General features: G+C 52.1%; 1 protein-coding gene across 3 annotated transcripts in view; it reads right to left on the bottom strand.

The window, feature by feature from the left end:
• Positions 1-15,647, bottom strand: part of LPCAT1 (lysophosphatidylcholine acyltransferase 1) — a 47,291-nt gene extending 31,644 nt beyond the window's left edge. For 2 of the 3 annotated variants that reach the window (XM_066374847.1, XM_066374856.1), the window contains exon 1: positions 15,385-15,647. In XM_066374847.1, coding sequence (XP_066230944.1) covers positions 15,385-15,519 — 135 coding nt within the window. In that variant the 5' untranslated portion in view covers positions 15,520-15,647. The remainder of the gene's footprint in view (positions 1-15,384) is intronic. The other variant, XM_066374865.1, reaches the window with a different exon arrangement.
• Between the last annotated feature and the right edge of the window lie 539 nt (positions 15,648-16,186).

The raw sequence follows: 16,186 nt of genomic DNA, 5'->3' as shown, positions 1-16,186 counted from the left end.
CAGCAAACAGGTAAGCCTCTAATGAGTTGAGGAGTGGGCAGGTGGAGACGTAACATAGACCCAGGGTGAACCGCCTGGCTCTGCCTGGAGGGTGGGGAGGAAGTGGTTCTACGGGTGAGTATGTATGTATGCAGGTGTGTGATATACACACACACACACACACACACACTCTGTCAACTGCATCCCCACAGGGTACGGGGGTCCCTGTTCTCTGGTGCTCTCTGCCAGGCTCAGCCTTGCCCCAAGGAGGCAGAAATCCCCAGGAGGGGCGGGACTTAAAGGCCTGCTGCAGCTCCTTCCAGAATCTTCTATTGGTGCTAGTCACTTGTTCTGAGAGTAGGCTGCTGCTGATTAGACCCTTTCATCCTGCTGTGCCTTACGGCCCACCTTACAGGCTCTAGGACCTGCGTCCATCCCAGGCCTAGCCACTGGCCAACCCATGCCCTGGTGCAAACTGGCCAAGGGCCTCAGTCTGTCCAGGCTGACTCAGTGCTTTGGAGCCACAGAGAAGATGACCAGAATGACCACGACAGCCACATGGATGTATATGACCCTGATGGAGCTGAGAAAGGAGAGGTGTCATGGCAAAGCCGCCTCTAGAAAATCCTGGACTGGAAACACACAGACAAGAAATGTCTGATGAAAATGGAACTACTGTTCTGTTTCCAGGCAGTTTTGACTGAATACCTGGAGAGCATTGTCATTAGTGACCGGGCTGGGCGTGGTGATTCTTCCTTTGAGGAAGGATATGCTTACTGCTCCTTGGCCAGCCCAAAGGATAAGCCCGTGGCTTGGTGGAGTCCTGGAATCTTGTTCCCCATTAGAAGGATGCGGGGAGGTGGAGGAATGCCCCAGCAACAGAGAGCAGGTACCCATTCCCACACCCCAAATAATACCTAGCTCTGCACTGGACACTGACACAGACACCTTAGCCAGGGGACGGTCCTCCAGGACCTGCTCCCACTAAAGCCCTTCTCACAGGAGCCATTCTCCTCTAAGAGATGGGATGGCACCTGACAGATGACACTTATGCAGGCAGCAGTTGGCTGTGGACTGGGTGGAACAGTGGCCCTGGAGAGAGAGAGCTTCACTCCCAGTGATGACTGGCTGGTGCTCCTGGCACTGGGAGGCCAGCCCCAAAGGAGGCAGAAGCACAGTGCATTGGGGAGAACACTGTGGATGTGCACGGAGAAGGAAAAGGCTGTCAGCACCTGCACCTCTTTCGAGACACTGCAGACCGGCGTGGTCCTCCTGTCATTCATAGGAATCCCAGTCACCCTCACAAGTGCCAGCCAGCTAGTCACCCTTTTTATGAGTTAAAGGGTTTGTAACATAATCCTATGAGGAACTATACTTGAGAGTCCCTGGCTGAGTTACTTAACTACTGAAAACTGGTTATGATAAACTGTCCCATCAAAAGGGGAATAACATGAAAGACAGTGACACATATGTCCACGGCACATTTTTGTTACCGAGCAGCTGACATAAATTATATCTGAAGTTGCATCACACACCCCAACCTGTGTACTTTTCAACCTGCACATTTCATCCAGAGCCCCCAGCAGACAGCGTCTAGGCAGTGAATGAAACGCTCTGATGCTGGAAGAAGTTTGTGGGCTGCCTATGGCCTCTAAACACCATTTCCCACCACAGGACCCAGGGTTCCTGGGCTCTGCTGATTCAGGGTTGAGGCAGAAAGTGTGGAAAATGAACCTTAAACACTGTGATGCAGCCAAGATCAGGAAAACCAGCAAACGCACACTGGACACAGGAGTCCATACAGCAGATGGAGCAATTTAAGCATCGCTAACAATCAATGTTATGATTGTTACTTCATATGTGCTTATGTGATCCACGATCACAGGCACACATGCACATGCAGACACACAAACACACACACACAAACACACACCTGCATGCCAAGGAAAGAGGCCTCAGGAGAAGCCAGACCTGCCCATACCTGGACCTCACATGTCTAGCCTTCAGGACTGGGAGAAATAAATTCTGTCATTTAAGCTGCCTCTATGGTACTTTGTTAGGACAGCCCAAGCTAATACATTTGGAGTATTACTGAAATTTCCCATGACAACAAGTATAAAAGTGACAATTTTCATTTTAGATGTAAAACATTCACCTATTCCGAGTGGGTTCACGTAACCCACCAGTTTGGCTCTCTAACCGAGGCACCTGAGGCTACAATGCCCAGCTCAGATTTGCCCAGCAATGGCTCCAAGGCCAGTGAGGCTGTTGGCATTGTCTACAGGCACACTGGTCCAAGTGCCTTGTGTTTCACTGACATGTAACCACTGATACTCTGGTTAAGAGATAAGGATCTCTAGAGCACGTGGGTCCCTCTTGTCTTCACCTATGCTGTCCCTGTGCCAGGCTGGTACTGCAGTGAAACAAGCGCTCGCTGGAAGTGGACAGGTCAGCTAGGGCACCACGATGTCCTGCGACCTCCAAGCATGCACAATGAATGACACCACACTGCCGTGAGGGACCCCAGCCAGCCGTGCAGGATTTCTAGCAGCAGCTGCAGCCAGGAGATCATGAGGGGAGGAGGTGTGATTGGCTCCAAGGGGAGAGAATACCAGCAGCTCCAAAAACACAGTGGTGTGGATCACAACAGACAGCAGACACTCAGGCACGCAGTGCCAGCAGCCACCAGCAACAGTCAGCATGATGGTGGGCAGCTTATGGGGAAAATGCTCCTGAAGGTGGATTCCCACGCCAGTGTGCTTCACTGGGAAAGAGTAGTTATCATCATTCCAAAGGACTCTGGCAACACACAGCACACTAAATATATAGATTTACCCCTCATATGATTAAAGAGAACGTAAGCACCTCCACGCACAGCAGAGACTGTTGGCCATAGAAGATGTGCATTGCAGGCACATCCCACACTTTATCTCTTTTCTCAAAGTTTCTGAAAATCAAGTTAACAGAAATAGAGAGAGACTTTGCACTCACACACAGTCACCAGGGACTATTCTCAGAAGTCAGTGGGTAAGAAGGGTAAATATGGAAACGAATGTGGACCAGCAGAGCTGTGGGTCCCCGGATGCTAAGTGGACAAAGCTCAGCACCACTGCCCACAAGGAGGCTGAATGCAGCCTCCTGCCTGTTCTGGGGACAAACCACAGCTCAGGGTGGGTCTCCCATGACATTCTGTTAGCATGGTCTGCAGCCTGGGTGCTGCAGATGAGAACTCAGGTCGGGCCCATGATGTGCACCTGCCAGCAGGTAGCCCAGGCCCAGCTACCCAGGAGCCACTCACAAGGTTGTGGGCACTCAGAGAGGCTGCTGACCCCAGCGCTGCTGATAGCAGAGCTGGATACCACCAGGAGACAGGTGAGCTGAAGACCACCTGTGTGACAGACACAGGGGCCAGACAGAGAGAGGTTCTATTTGAGTTACAAGGGGCACTGAGGACAGGTCCCAAGGTGGCAATTAGTTTCTTGTCTTAGTAAGAAACAAAACAGAAGTCATATCTATGCAACTTAGATTAATTTACATTTTAAGAAAGGATTTTCCAAAGCTGCTAGGCTAGGTGAGCACACAGGAGGTGGACAAACCACTAAAGGGTGTAGGACTTGAGGAGGTGGCTAGAACCTGGATTCGTGGGGGGTGCTACAGTAAACACGAGCTGGGACTGATGGGACCCCAGGGCATAGAAGTGCCCCAAGGGGAAACGCCCGAGGCCAGGAGGTCCCACATGGTTCCTAGCCCACAGGATCCCCACACGCAGGCAGGAACTGAAGAAACTGCTCACCAGTTCAAGGGATGCCTCTCAGAACAAAGGTCCTGTGAGGCCACAAAGAAGCACTTTCAGGAACAATACAACGGGTGAATCAACTACCCCAATCAGTTAACCCTCCCAAACGATGGTGTGTGCACCAAGAGCAGGGCATGGCCGAGGGAGATGCAGGCAGGGCTGGCTGCTGGAGGGGGAGGCAGGGAGCATCCTGCTAGGGAATGTAGGGTGTGGTTCATGGTCCAGAGAGAAGATACCCACAGTGGATGGGCTTGGCAGGTGGGAAAACTGAGGCTCAGTGAGGAAGGCAGGCAACTTCCTAGGTTAGCTGGTCAGAGCAAAAGCCAGTGTTCAAGGCATAGCTGAAATAAGCAGGGGTGTCCTGGGGGGAGCCTTATGCTCAGGACCCAGTCCCCCTCCATGCACCTCACACTCTTGGACACTGGAGACACACGGCGATGATGCATCTGATGTTGACTCCCCAGCCAGGTCCACTGCCCAGGGCTCCAGACACATATTGTCAACAGCATAACTGGCAGCCCGTTGCCATGCACAGCCACCACCCAAACTGAACCACACGGGCCTGCTCTCTCTGGTCTTCCCCACTAAGAGGGTGACTGTGTCCCTCAGGTCCAGTTTGGTTCGCAGACACACACTTTGGAGTCACATTTGCCACCTTTCTTTCTTACCAAATTCCTGCTGGCTTCACCTCCAAAACAAATCCAGAATCTGAGAACCCCTTTCCTCCAAGGGGCAACATGGCAGCGCCCACCCTGACCAACCACAAACAGCCAGACCCACCCCTTGGTGCTCAGAGATCTGCATGGCTGTCGGGTCACCCTCTGACTCCAACCCCCCTGCCGACCTTTGCTGGACACACTGGCCTCCTGGTTCCCCCAGCACCGCTGCAGGGGTGGCTCCAGAACCCTCGCTTACACACTTGTCCCCCACCCCCATCTGTACTAGAAGGCCATGCTGGACTCGACAGAAGTGAGGTGGAGTTGAGCTAGACAGGTGCACCAACACTTCCCCCAAACTGGAAGGAGCACTCCTGGGACAGAAGCTATGAATGGGCAGATCAGCTAGAGTATGGGGGTGGGAGGACAAGGCTTATCCTTTGAACGAAGCAGGCACTGGGGTTCAGAATTTGCTGGAGCAGCAGTTCCGGGGGCTGGATCTTGGGCACTTCTCAAACACACCCTGGGTGGCTGGCCTGGGTCACCTACAAGCTTGTGCCATGGGGAACAGATTGAAGATGCGATGCCTACATTCTGCAGAGGGATCTCGGGGCAATGTGAGACAAACAGGAAAACCTTGCCCAGGGAATTTATCTTGTTTTTCACTGTTACTTATTAAAAGAAAATAAAGCAAGCTGTTTTTGAAAATCTTGATTTAAAATAGAATACTCTAAAAGTGGGAAGCTGACAGCAGATGCCCCGGGCAGTTTGTGGCCCCCACACTCCGGCCTGTCCAGGCAGGAAGCAGTCCGCAGGGCTATGCAGAAATATTCAAATCTACTGGGGACACTTTCTCCTGATGCAGTGAGAGAAAAAAGAGACATCTAATTTTATTTTTCTTTTTAAAGGAAAAACAACTTAGAAAAAGCACAGTAACCCTCACAGGAGTCCCATCAGCTACATAACCAAACACTTTCCTTAAAAGAACTCCACCAGCCACAGAAGTCTGGAGCAGAGCCTGGAAAGAGCTTCGGAGCTTCAGCCCCGGACCCTACGTGGCAGAGGCAAACCCAGCAAGCCCGCCAGAGAGGTTTGCCTCCGTGTTTTCCCCCAGTCACCACATCACCCTTGTTGGATACAAAATACTACCGGTCCTAATCCCACGCTGCATTCAGTACGGAATAAACAGTAGTTTTCACCCTGATTATAAGAGTTAAGAGTACAAGAAAGCAAAACTGAAACAAAAAGCTCAACAGTTGCAGTGGGTTTTATCTTGTCATACACATCACTGCTCTTATGAGAAAGCTTCCTCTTTACAAAAACACAAACAGAAAATGTGGCCAGAGAGCCAAAGGGTCATCATGTTGCAGGGGGGAATGACTGTTGGGGCGCCAGGGAGCGCAGGTCATGTCTGGGGGGCAGTATCGGTGGGGACAGCACCTGTGTGTATTAAGCCCCTGGGCTTCTTTTGTGACTTGCCCAAATTCACATGACTCATTTGCCTTTTTCTTCCTAACATGTGAATGCTGACTGTCTTGCTGACCCTCCGTGTTAACTGTATCCCACTCAGGCTCTCTGTCCATCTGTGTGACCGTTAGGATAACCTGTGGTTCCTCCACTCAGGAAAACTCCTTCCAGAGCCCATGCTTATTGCTATATACATGCTATTTCTTCTTAGCTATCCCACTCAAATCTAAAATTAAACGTAGCTTTTCTGAAACAGCTATTTTTGTCTTTCCAACACTCAGCCAGCCCCAACATCCCTGCCATCCCCATCATCACTATCCAAGAGCTCTTGACTTAAATCTTAGCATTCATTGCCCAATCTGGAGGCTTCAACAAAATGAGTATCTTTCAGTAATTCCCTTTAACAACTCTGTCCCACAGTCTGGTGGCCAAGTGATCTTCCTGGATGACCACACTGACCATTCTCAGCTCACTGCGGTTGATGGTGGGTCTTGTGAGGCAGCAATAGACATCCGTGCAGCTCTTCATGGGTCAGTACCTCTGGGTCTAAGGTAATCGTCACATGATTCGCTACAACTGGGACCCCCCACAAGGAAACCCACCACCACCAGACAGTCCTTGCCTGCCTGCCCTTTAGCCAGTGCTTGAGGGTTCTAGCCAGAAGGGCAGAGCCTTCATGCCTGCTAGCCTTGCCCGGCTCAGGCCTGTGTCTGGCTCCATCATCAGCATGATGGTTCCACAGGCCTAGTGTGTGCAGGCCCCTGACGCCAGGACCCGGGGGACAGCTTGAGGCAGTGGAGTCCACAGTCCAGCTGATGAAGGAAGCATAAAATAAATCCCTCCGTCAGCGGTCTATACAGTGTGCAGCACGGGGACTCCAGGTGAAGGGAGCAGAGATCATGGCACTGGGGACCCTGAGGTGGCTGGGCAGAGTACTCAGTCCATGTCCAAGAGCTTTTGTGTCAGAAGATCAGCAAAAAAGCCTCCACATGAGGGCCAGGAAAGCAGACCCTTGGGGACATCAGCAGCCACTACCAGATGGACTCAAGTCTCCAGGGAAAACTATCACTCAGATGCCAAATGCAGTGCTCAATGGCCAGAGACTGGGCCCCAAGACAGAGGGTGGGGGAACAACAGAACTGAGCAGACAGGAGGCGTCCAGGTAAGCTGGGCACACACAAGGTGGGGTAAGAGAGCAAGTATCTTTTCTTCAGAGGAATTAAGAAAGGATCCATGGGACTCAAGCAAAGACTGAGGAACGGCAGGGGGAGCATGGGAGGGGTCTCACAGGAGGAAGGGTAGTGCAAAAGCTCTGGGGCAGGGGGGCTGGGCCTGTGGAGGGCCAGGTGGACCAGGGGGCCAGGCGGGTGGGTGGGCAGAGGTAAAGGGCACAGGTAGGACAGCCACATGGGACACTGATGCCCCAGCACTGCTTCAGGATAACAGCATCCTCAACCCCACCCACATGCTCTCCCTGTCTTCTCATTCCTCCTTTTGCTCCTCAATGTCTACAAAGTCTCATCTCCCTGGGTTTTCAGGGCCCCTTGGTTGGAGCCCAGAGTCTGTCCCTGTGGTCCTGGGATTTTGGATGTGAAATTCCACAGTGAACTAAAAGGCTGACGGGGGTCCTGGGTGGGGGCAGAAATGCTGGGAAATGTAAGCTTCCTAGACTGGACATTCCCTTTAGGACTAGCTCAGCTCCAGAGGTAAGAGCTGGCTCCACACCCCTACTTAGAGGCTGCAGGACTCAGTGATACCTGGCCTACTCCCACGGCACTTTACCTGTGAGCAGGCTACCCTGTAACTACAGGTCCCCAGAACATGGGGCTCCTCTTGCAGAAAGGGACCCAGGAGGCTCTGAGCCCCACAGAGAGATGAAGATCAGGGTAGGGAGGCTGGGCAGGGCCCTCACACAAGCAGCCTGGTGAGGAGGTGCAGGGGCCACTCTAGGAGGCACTGGCTTATCCTTGAGAATGTCCCTATGAGGGGATAAAAAACTCAGGAGAAAGTGGAGGGCCATGGGGGAGGAAGGACACAGGTCAGACCCCATCCTGGAGCACCAGAAAATGATGTTCAGAAATGACACAGGTCAGATACCAGCAGCCCCAGTGTGGCACCTCGGGGGGTGGTGTGTGTGTGTGTGTGTGTGTGTGTGTGTGTGTGTGTGTGAACTAAAGTATTGCTATACGCACCAAGGGCAGACAGATCTGTTTGTCTGACAGGTGGGTCACTGCAGGTTCCTGGTCCCTAGACAGAGCAGGTCCCTATTCTCAGAGTTCACAGGCCAGAGGGGCTCCAGGTGAGAGAGTGAGGCAAAGGCCCTAGTCCTTGCTCCTAAGTGCACACCCCCACATTCTAACTGAAGTCGGGTGCTTCCTCCAACAGATGGCAAGGGTAGAGTTAGTGGGCAGTTTTCATGTGTCATGTGTCAGGGGTACCTGGCTCATAGGGATGGTAAGCAGGGGCAGGGAAGGTGGGGGCTACAGACCACAACATATCTGAGGCAGGGACAAGGATGCTGTAAGCACCCCAGCAATAAAGGCCACCTGCTCAGCAGGCCTGAGAGACTCAATGACCCCCACCCCAATCAACTCAGTTCAGCTCAGCTCAGAGTTGTGGTCCAAGGAAATCTCCTATTTTCAGGGGCCTAAATTCATGGTCTGAATAGAAGAATCTTGAAGATGGGTAGCATTTCCAGCTGCCTCCATGTTTTTAGCAAAGTTTTACACAGCCAGCAGGTCCCGGGTGAAAGCTTGTCCTAAGTCTCCCATTGTGGAGGCCTCTCCCTAGAAGTCTTGGGTTGTCCTGGGCTCCTTAGCAGTGGGGAGAATGCCTCTAATGGTGGAAAGCCCCCAACATGGGCACTTACTACAACCCACCCTCAAATACAGAGAGTACCCCTGAATATCACGACTCTGCTCCTTAGCTTTGGGGTGCCCTTGGCCCACCAGTAACATTGGTTGGGTGAGGTTGGGCCTGACATTGAGTCCCTGGGGCCAGTCAATGGAGCAGTAGTGGAGAGGAGCCTGGGGCAGTCTGTGCTCTGGCCAGGGCACAGTGGGAAAGGACAGAGATGACTGGTCAGTCATCTTCCCTCCTGGGAGAGTCAATGGGCTAAGAGAGAAGATCCCCACCCCAGGTTGGGCATTCAGTGCCTGATCCACACTGGGCTCTCAGCCTGTCGGCATTCCTTGGTGTTCTGGGCACCAAGATTACTTCTGAGCAGCTCAGGCTCCCCGGCAGGCCATGGGGCAGCAGGCTCCACTGGGTGTCAAATGCTGGTCCTCACCCTCCAGAACTTAGGGACCCTGCATGAGACATAGCAAGGAGAGGCCCAGCTCGATGTCACCATCCTTGGGGTTTGAAATATTAAAATTGTGAAATGTTTTTTATAGATTCTCTATGTGGCAAATAATTTTTAAGGAAAAATCACTCTTCTGCCTCTAAGATGGAAATACGACTTTTAAGAGGAGAACCGCCGTGGTCTCATGGGCACCTGCAGCATGCACAAACAGAGGGCATGGCAGCGGCTCTGTCCAGGATGGTGTGGTAGCTTGTGAACCGTCACCAAACGTAGCGGAGCCCAGGGCAGTGTGCCCAAAGGAGGACGAGAACAACTGCCATGTGGCCGTGAAAAATAGCATTTAAGCACTTCAACACTTCCAACACCTAGGCTCACAGGCTGCAAAATGGATAAAATGCCAAAGAACAAGTCAATTTTTAAAAATTAAATTAATTTGGGTGACAATGATTAATAAAATTCTATAGGGTTCAAGTGTATGATTCTATAATACATCATCTGTATGTTGTACTGTGTGTTCGCCACCCCACGTCAGTCTCCTTCCATCACCACTTATCTCCTTTCTAGCCTCTTCTACCTCCCCCACCCTCTTTCCTCTGGTGATTACTATACTGTTGTCTGTCTATGAGGGGTTTTTGCTTAATCCCTTCACCTTTTTCACCCAGCCCCCTCCCCTCTGACAGCTGTCAGTCTGTTTTCTGTATCTATGATTGGATAAAAAAGCTGTGGTACATTTACACAATGGAATACTACTCAGCCATAAAAAAGAAGCAAATCTTACCCTTTGCAACAGCATGGATGGACCTGGAAAGTATTATGCTAAGTGAAATAAGCCAGTCAGAGAAAGCTAAATGCCATATGATTCCACTTATATGTGGAATATAATGAAAAAAAAAATAACAAAACAGAAATAGGCCACTAGTTTTAATCTTATAAAACGTGACCCTGGTAGCTGTATGCTGTGACTTGGGTTCTAGAAGGACAAACAGTACAATCACATTTAAACATGTTATTTCCAAACACATGCTTTCCCCTGGGCTCATTTTCAAAACACTGTGCTTCGCAGCTGGACTAGGGGGTTTATGGAACACTAGAATGTTAGAAACATAACCCGAACAAGGCCAGGTCACCCTAACCCACCCACAGGAACTCCTGGGGATGGATGGGGGCCCTGTCTGCTCCAGGGATGGTGGCATTTTGCCCTGTTGTGTCTGCTGGAGGCCCCAAGGGCAGGAAGACAGGAGAGCGGAGCTGTCAGCAAGACTCTGGGTCTCTCACGCAGGTGGGCAGGGGAAGGGCGGGTCTTTGTGGAACACAGTTTTGCGGAAGCCTTGCTCAAATGCGCCTGAGAGGGAAAGCCATAGGCACCTCCTCAGGTGGTGTCCATCATCAAGGATGTGCCCTCCCAGAGCCCGAAGGTCTGTGGGCCTGGCAGGGTGGGTAGGTTGTCCAGCTCCTGCAGCATGGATTTTGAGTGACTACTATTTCAGGGACAAAATTCTTGATTTTTTTTAAAAAAAGACATAAGGCTGACTATGTTTTGCTCAGTACTAAGAAATTAAAGAGGTTGTGCCTGACCTGTGGTGGCGCAGTGGATAAAGTGTCAACTTGGAATGCTGAGGTCACTGGTTCAAAACCCTGTACTTGTCTGGTCAAGGCACATATGGGAGTTAATGCTTCCTGCTCCTCCCCCCCCATCTCTCTCTCTCTCTCTTTCATTCTCTCTCCTCTCTAAAACAAATAAAAAATAAGTAAATTAATTAAAGAGGTTGTAAAACACAAAACTGTGTGTATATAATGTGTGTGTATATATACTTCTGTATATATCTGTGTGCATACTTCTATATATACACATGTTCATATATTATGTGAGTGTGTTATATGCTGTGTACATGTGTGTACATATTATGTGTGAGTATATTATATACTTCTGTGTATATGTGCAGGTATATAATGTGTGTGTGTATACACAGGGTGAAGCAAAAGTAGGTTTACAGATGTTTGCATGAAAAATAACACAACAATTAAATAATAACACAAGAATAAACTCTGTGTTTCAAATACAACTGTAAATCTACTTTTGCTCCACCCTGTACTTCTGTGTATATGTGTGTATATGCTTCTATGTGGTATATAATGTGTATGTGCATATATACTTCTGTGTAATGTGTGTATGAATGTATATATACATACTTCTGTGTATATGTAATGTGTGGGTTTATACACACATGTTGAGAATCCACATTTCAGGATACAAGATTATATAAAAACTGAAAAGACATGTCTTTTTCAACTTCAAATATCTCTTTATACCCTCAGCATTAGTCACAATTTAGTTGTATGTGTGCACCCTCTGTAAATCAGAATCGATGAGATAGAAGAGAAAGCCAGTTCACTACGGGCTGAGTTTCCTGTGAGGTCAGGTCAGATGTCTGCACTGAGGCAGCCCTTGCTGCCCAGCACCAGGGACAGCACTGTACTTGGGCCCATCTCCTCACCTGGGACATGGAAAAACAGCATCTGGCATTCGACTCACTCCCCTGCCAAGGCTGCACTAAGTGACCTGCACAAGGGAATTTCCCTGGACCCTCACTGGGCTACAAATGTGCCAGAGGTCTACAGTCAGACTGCCAAGTGGTTAGAGGTAGCCAGAGACTTGGGGCTTGGTGTTCGCTTACAGCCTGTCTCCTGGGCATCCATGGAGGGCGAGGCCTGCTCTGTCCTCCCACAGGACATACGCTCTCCTGGAAATCCTCCATCCATTTTCCTGGGGTTTCTACTAGCAGAAGCTCCTTAATAATACCAGCTTCGGGTCGGGTCACCTTCCATTTATCTGTCTTTCCACACCCCGCTTTGGGTCGGGTCACCTTCCATTTATCTGTCCTTCCACACCCCTGGCAGAGCTGGGGTGGCAGGGTGGCAGGAGGGACTGGATAAAGATCTGCTCTTTATGAAGTCTCAGGCATGGAGTACCCAGATACAAGGCACAGCAGGGTGGGGGTGGTGGGCAGGGCTGGGCATGGCCCAGAAGTTTGGGAGGGCAGAGGAGCAGGAGGGAAATGCCAGGTCTTGTCTCTGTGCATGGAGATGGGAAGCACTGAGGCCAGGGGGCAGGGTGCAAGACCAGAAGTCACCCAGAGTACACAGAGTGTGGGATTCCCTGCTCCAGCATGGCCACATCTAATTCAGGATCCAGGCTGAGTCCAAAGAAGGCGCCTGCTGCTGTTTTTAATCAAAACTCAGGCATTTGGATAAGGACTCCTAGAAAGACTTTTGGGCAAATTCCACGAAGGGCTGCCACCTGCAGGTTGGTTGGATGGGAGTCTCCTGGATTCAACCCTTCTGGTAATCCTCTCTGGGGATTAGGCTGGGGCAGGGGTGTGCTCTTTGGCTTCCTCCCTCCCTGGACTCAGTTCCAAGGTGTACAAGAAGCCAGTCTGCTTTCCAGGAAGCAAGTGTTCACTGACACTGACAAGAGAGTTCACAAATGGAAAAACTTCAGAGCTGGAGGCTGGGTGTGCTCACACCCATGGGCTCTAGTGGGAAGTACCCAAAAACCCAGGTGATATAAAACCACTTCATGATTTCAAAAGCAACATATTACCATGACTATCCAGTATTATACTTTTCACAGTTTTTAGATCTTACTGTGTTGTTTTCTGTCCAAAGAGATGCTTAAGCTCCTTGCTAAATCTGCAGTTAACTGACAGATGGACTGGTCATTAATCCACAGACACACTATGGCCTTTCCCCAGCAGCAAATGCTAGCAGGTAAAGGTGGGTCCCTTACTGTTCTATCTTAACTAGAATTTAGGTGAGTTTCTGAGCATCCTTGGTGTCTCAGTCATCGCTGAACCCACTTACTTACTGATTTGGGTGACAGGCTTTCTGTGTTTGGATAGGCCAATTCACTCTGTGGAAACTTTACCCTAAAATAAAGTAGATAAAGGTAAAAGGCTTGGCAGACAGAGCACTACTTGGTGAAAAGCAAAATATGTCTGCAGAGCAGGATTTGGCACTTTGAGAGCACTGAGGAGCTACACACCAGCAGCCACATGCTGTAGACATCTGAGCAGTAGCCACAACTTTGTTAAAAATACATGTGATTATTCTGACTGCGGTCTCTGAAACATTGTGACCAAGGTGTACACAAAGTATCCTGCCCTTCCTGGGAGGCTAAAACATCCCACCCACCTGTTCGCTTTCTGAATGCCATCCAGATGCTGCCTGCCAACATCTAAAACCAGGATCTCTAAGCAGTCTCAGTTGAGAACAGCCTGCAGGCACCGCTCCAAACCTCCAATTTACAACCCTGTGACCCCTGGCAGAGGGAAGCTGGGGATATCTGACTCTGCTCTAACATACTCTTCTTTCACTTTTTTATTCATTCAACAACTAGGTGAGTCTCTGCAGCAGACCCCACCCACCCAGGCAGTGAGGACACAGTTTGGAACAGGACAGAACTGGGATGGGGGCGGGGTGAGCTGCAAATGTGACAGGGATGTAGAGGTGGCTCTCCAGGAACCTCCAGGGAGGAGGGAGTTTCTTCCTGGGGGTGATATCTCAGGAGGAAGGAGCTGAGAGGCTGGGAGAGAGTGGGCAAGAAGAGTCCTGTGGCAGCTGGAGCCAATGGTGACAAGCTTGAGGATGGGGCAGGGCCCAGAAAGGACCTCGGAAACCACCTAAAGCAGTCAGAGCTCACTTGATCCCCAGGGCGACTTGGAGGGTTCTACGTTGCAGAACAGTGGGATGAAGCCCCCTGAACCACAGAAGCGGGAGGGCAAGGTTGGTGGATAGGGTCCATTTTGGTGCACAGAGGAAGTGACTGTGTGTCCTAACCTCCTAGCATGCTGGGCACAGCACATGGTAGGTGATGAGTACAAGGCTACAGGTGAACAAAGCACAGGCAGACCACATGGTAGGCAGACACTGGTGCCTCGCTCTAGACACACAATGAGAAAGGGACCAGGAGCCAACTGGGGACAACCTTGCCCTTTCCTATCACCAGAAAGGTGTGCACCCATGCCAACCAAAGAAAGCACGCCAAGAAAAGGCAGGAGTCCCAGAAAATGACAGCTTTAGAGTGACTTAAAGAACTTTCACTTTAACATTATTTCAAATGAATTACTTTACACATTAAAATATTCTCAAAGTCCTGCCCAAATGTTTTATCACAGATGGATATATACTTCCCACCAATTGGACAACTACTTAAGTCCCAGATCTGCACCTGCTTATCTGTGTGTGCTTTGAAGTAAGAAAAAAGGCAGTCTTGTGAACTATCTTAGAGAAATGCCCTACGCACAACCAGAGCACAACCAGAGCATGGAGGTCTGGCACAGCCAGAGGGTCATTCCACCAGGTCAGAAACCACATACAGAAAAGGGATAAGTGTGGAGGCCTCACTGCTTCCTGCAGCTGCCCATCCCTCAGCCAGGACCAGACGAGCCCACAAATAAAACCAGATGAAAGCAAGCGGCACACTGTTCCCTCAGGCTGGAACCGAAGTTGTATACAATTGTTTCTATAATAGTTATGGACTAACTCCCAGGGGAGCATCCTTTGCACACTCCCCAGAAAACAACTTGCAAACGTAGAGGTGTAAATTTTTCTGCTATTCATCTTCAGGGGATCCCAAGAGCCCGCACCCAGTTTCTGGCACTGACTCAAAAGATCAACCAGGTCCCAATACACGAAGCTCATCAAGCAACCAAGTCACTTTCAGGGGAGTCCACTCCAGCATCGCGCGGGGCCTGCATGCTGCGGGAGTGGACTACCGGACCAGAGACCGAGCCGCGTGGACCGAGGCGGGGGGTGCGGGATCAAAGGAAGGGGTGCGGAGATCAGGAAAAGGGCTGCATGGGTCAGGGAAAGACGGAACAGGGCCAGGTTCGGAGTGCGGGGGTCTGAGGAAGGGATGAGGAGCCAGGTTCAGGACACGGGAGGCGGGAAATTAGGTGTGGGGACCTGGGATGAGGGGAGGGCGGCCGAGTCTGAGAATGCGAGGTGCAGGCCTCAGGGCAGTGTGGGGGTCGCGGGTCTCGGGGGCCCGAGGAGCAGCAGCCGGGGTGGGCCGCGCCGTAGGACCCCTCCTCAAGCCCCTCCCCGAACCTCTCCCAGCCGCGCATCCCCGCCCCTCCGGCGGCCCAGTGCCCGTGCACGCGGGTCAGCGGGCGGGCACCCACCTGGGCCTTCTGCAAGGCGCTGAGACGCAGCTCGTGCACGAAGGGGTTCCGCCCCGGGGGCGCTAGCCGCCGCGCGTCGCCGGCCCCCGAGCTGGAGGCAAGGGCATCCCGAGGACCGCGTCCCCGCAGCCTCATGGCCGCGCCACCCTCCGCAAGGGGAGCCGGGGGGCTAGGAGGGCCAGGCGCGGAGCGGGGCGCGGAGCGGAGCGCAGAGCGGGGAGAGGAACGCGGGACGAGGATGCGCGGCGGCTGGAGCGGGCCGGGTGTGCGGCCGCGCAGGCGCGGGAGGGGCGCTGGCGTGACGTGGGCGGGTGGTGCCGGCGGGGCGGGGCCGGGGCGGGGCTTCGTCTCAAACCCCGCCCACCGCGGGCCTGGATCGCTGCCCCAACCCCGCGGTGCTCGGGGGAACCCGGGGTAGCTCTTGGGGGGCTGCGGGGTACCGTGGATGAGGGAGTGTGTGTCCCGAGGAGCGCCTAGGCTCTTTCGGCAGCGCCTCCTGTCTGGCGAGGCCACAGGGACCCGCCGACAGGCTGCGTCCCGGGAGAAGAGGAGGCCCGTCCCCAGCGCGGTGAGGCCCGCCACGTCGCCCCTTCCGCGGCTCAGGTCATTGCCCGGGTGCAGCGGGTGGCTCCAGCCCTGACCCACGCGGGTACAGGGTTTGGGGCCGACAGACGCCCAGTACTCGCGATCCCCCTCGCTGTGGTTGTGGAGTCCCTCCTTTCCACGCCCACACAATCCCGGTCTGGGCGCGAGGCTGCCCCAACCCGTGCAATCGTGAGGCCCACGAGGGGCAGGGCCTGGC

Source organism: Saccopteryx leptura, chromosome 1 (genome assembly GCF_036850995.1).
Source record: "Saccopteryx leptura isolate mSacLep1 chromosome 1, mSacLep1_pri_phased_curated, whole genome shotgun sequence".
Lineage (NCBI taxonomy): Eukaryota > Metazoa > Chordata > Mammalia > Chiroptera > Emballonuridae > Saccopteryx > Saccopteryx leptura.
This window is presented reverse-complemented; position numbering and strand designations above follow the sequence as displayed.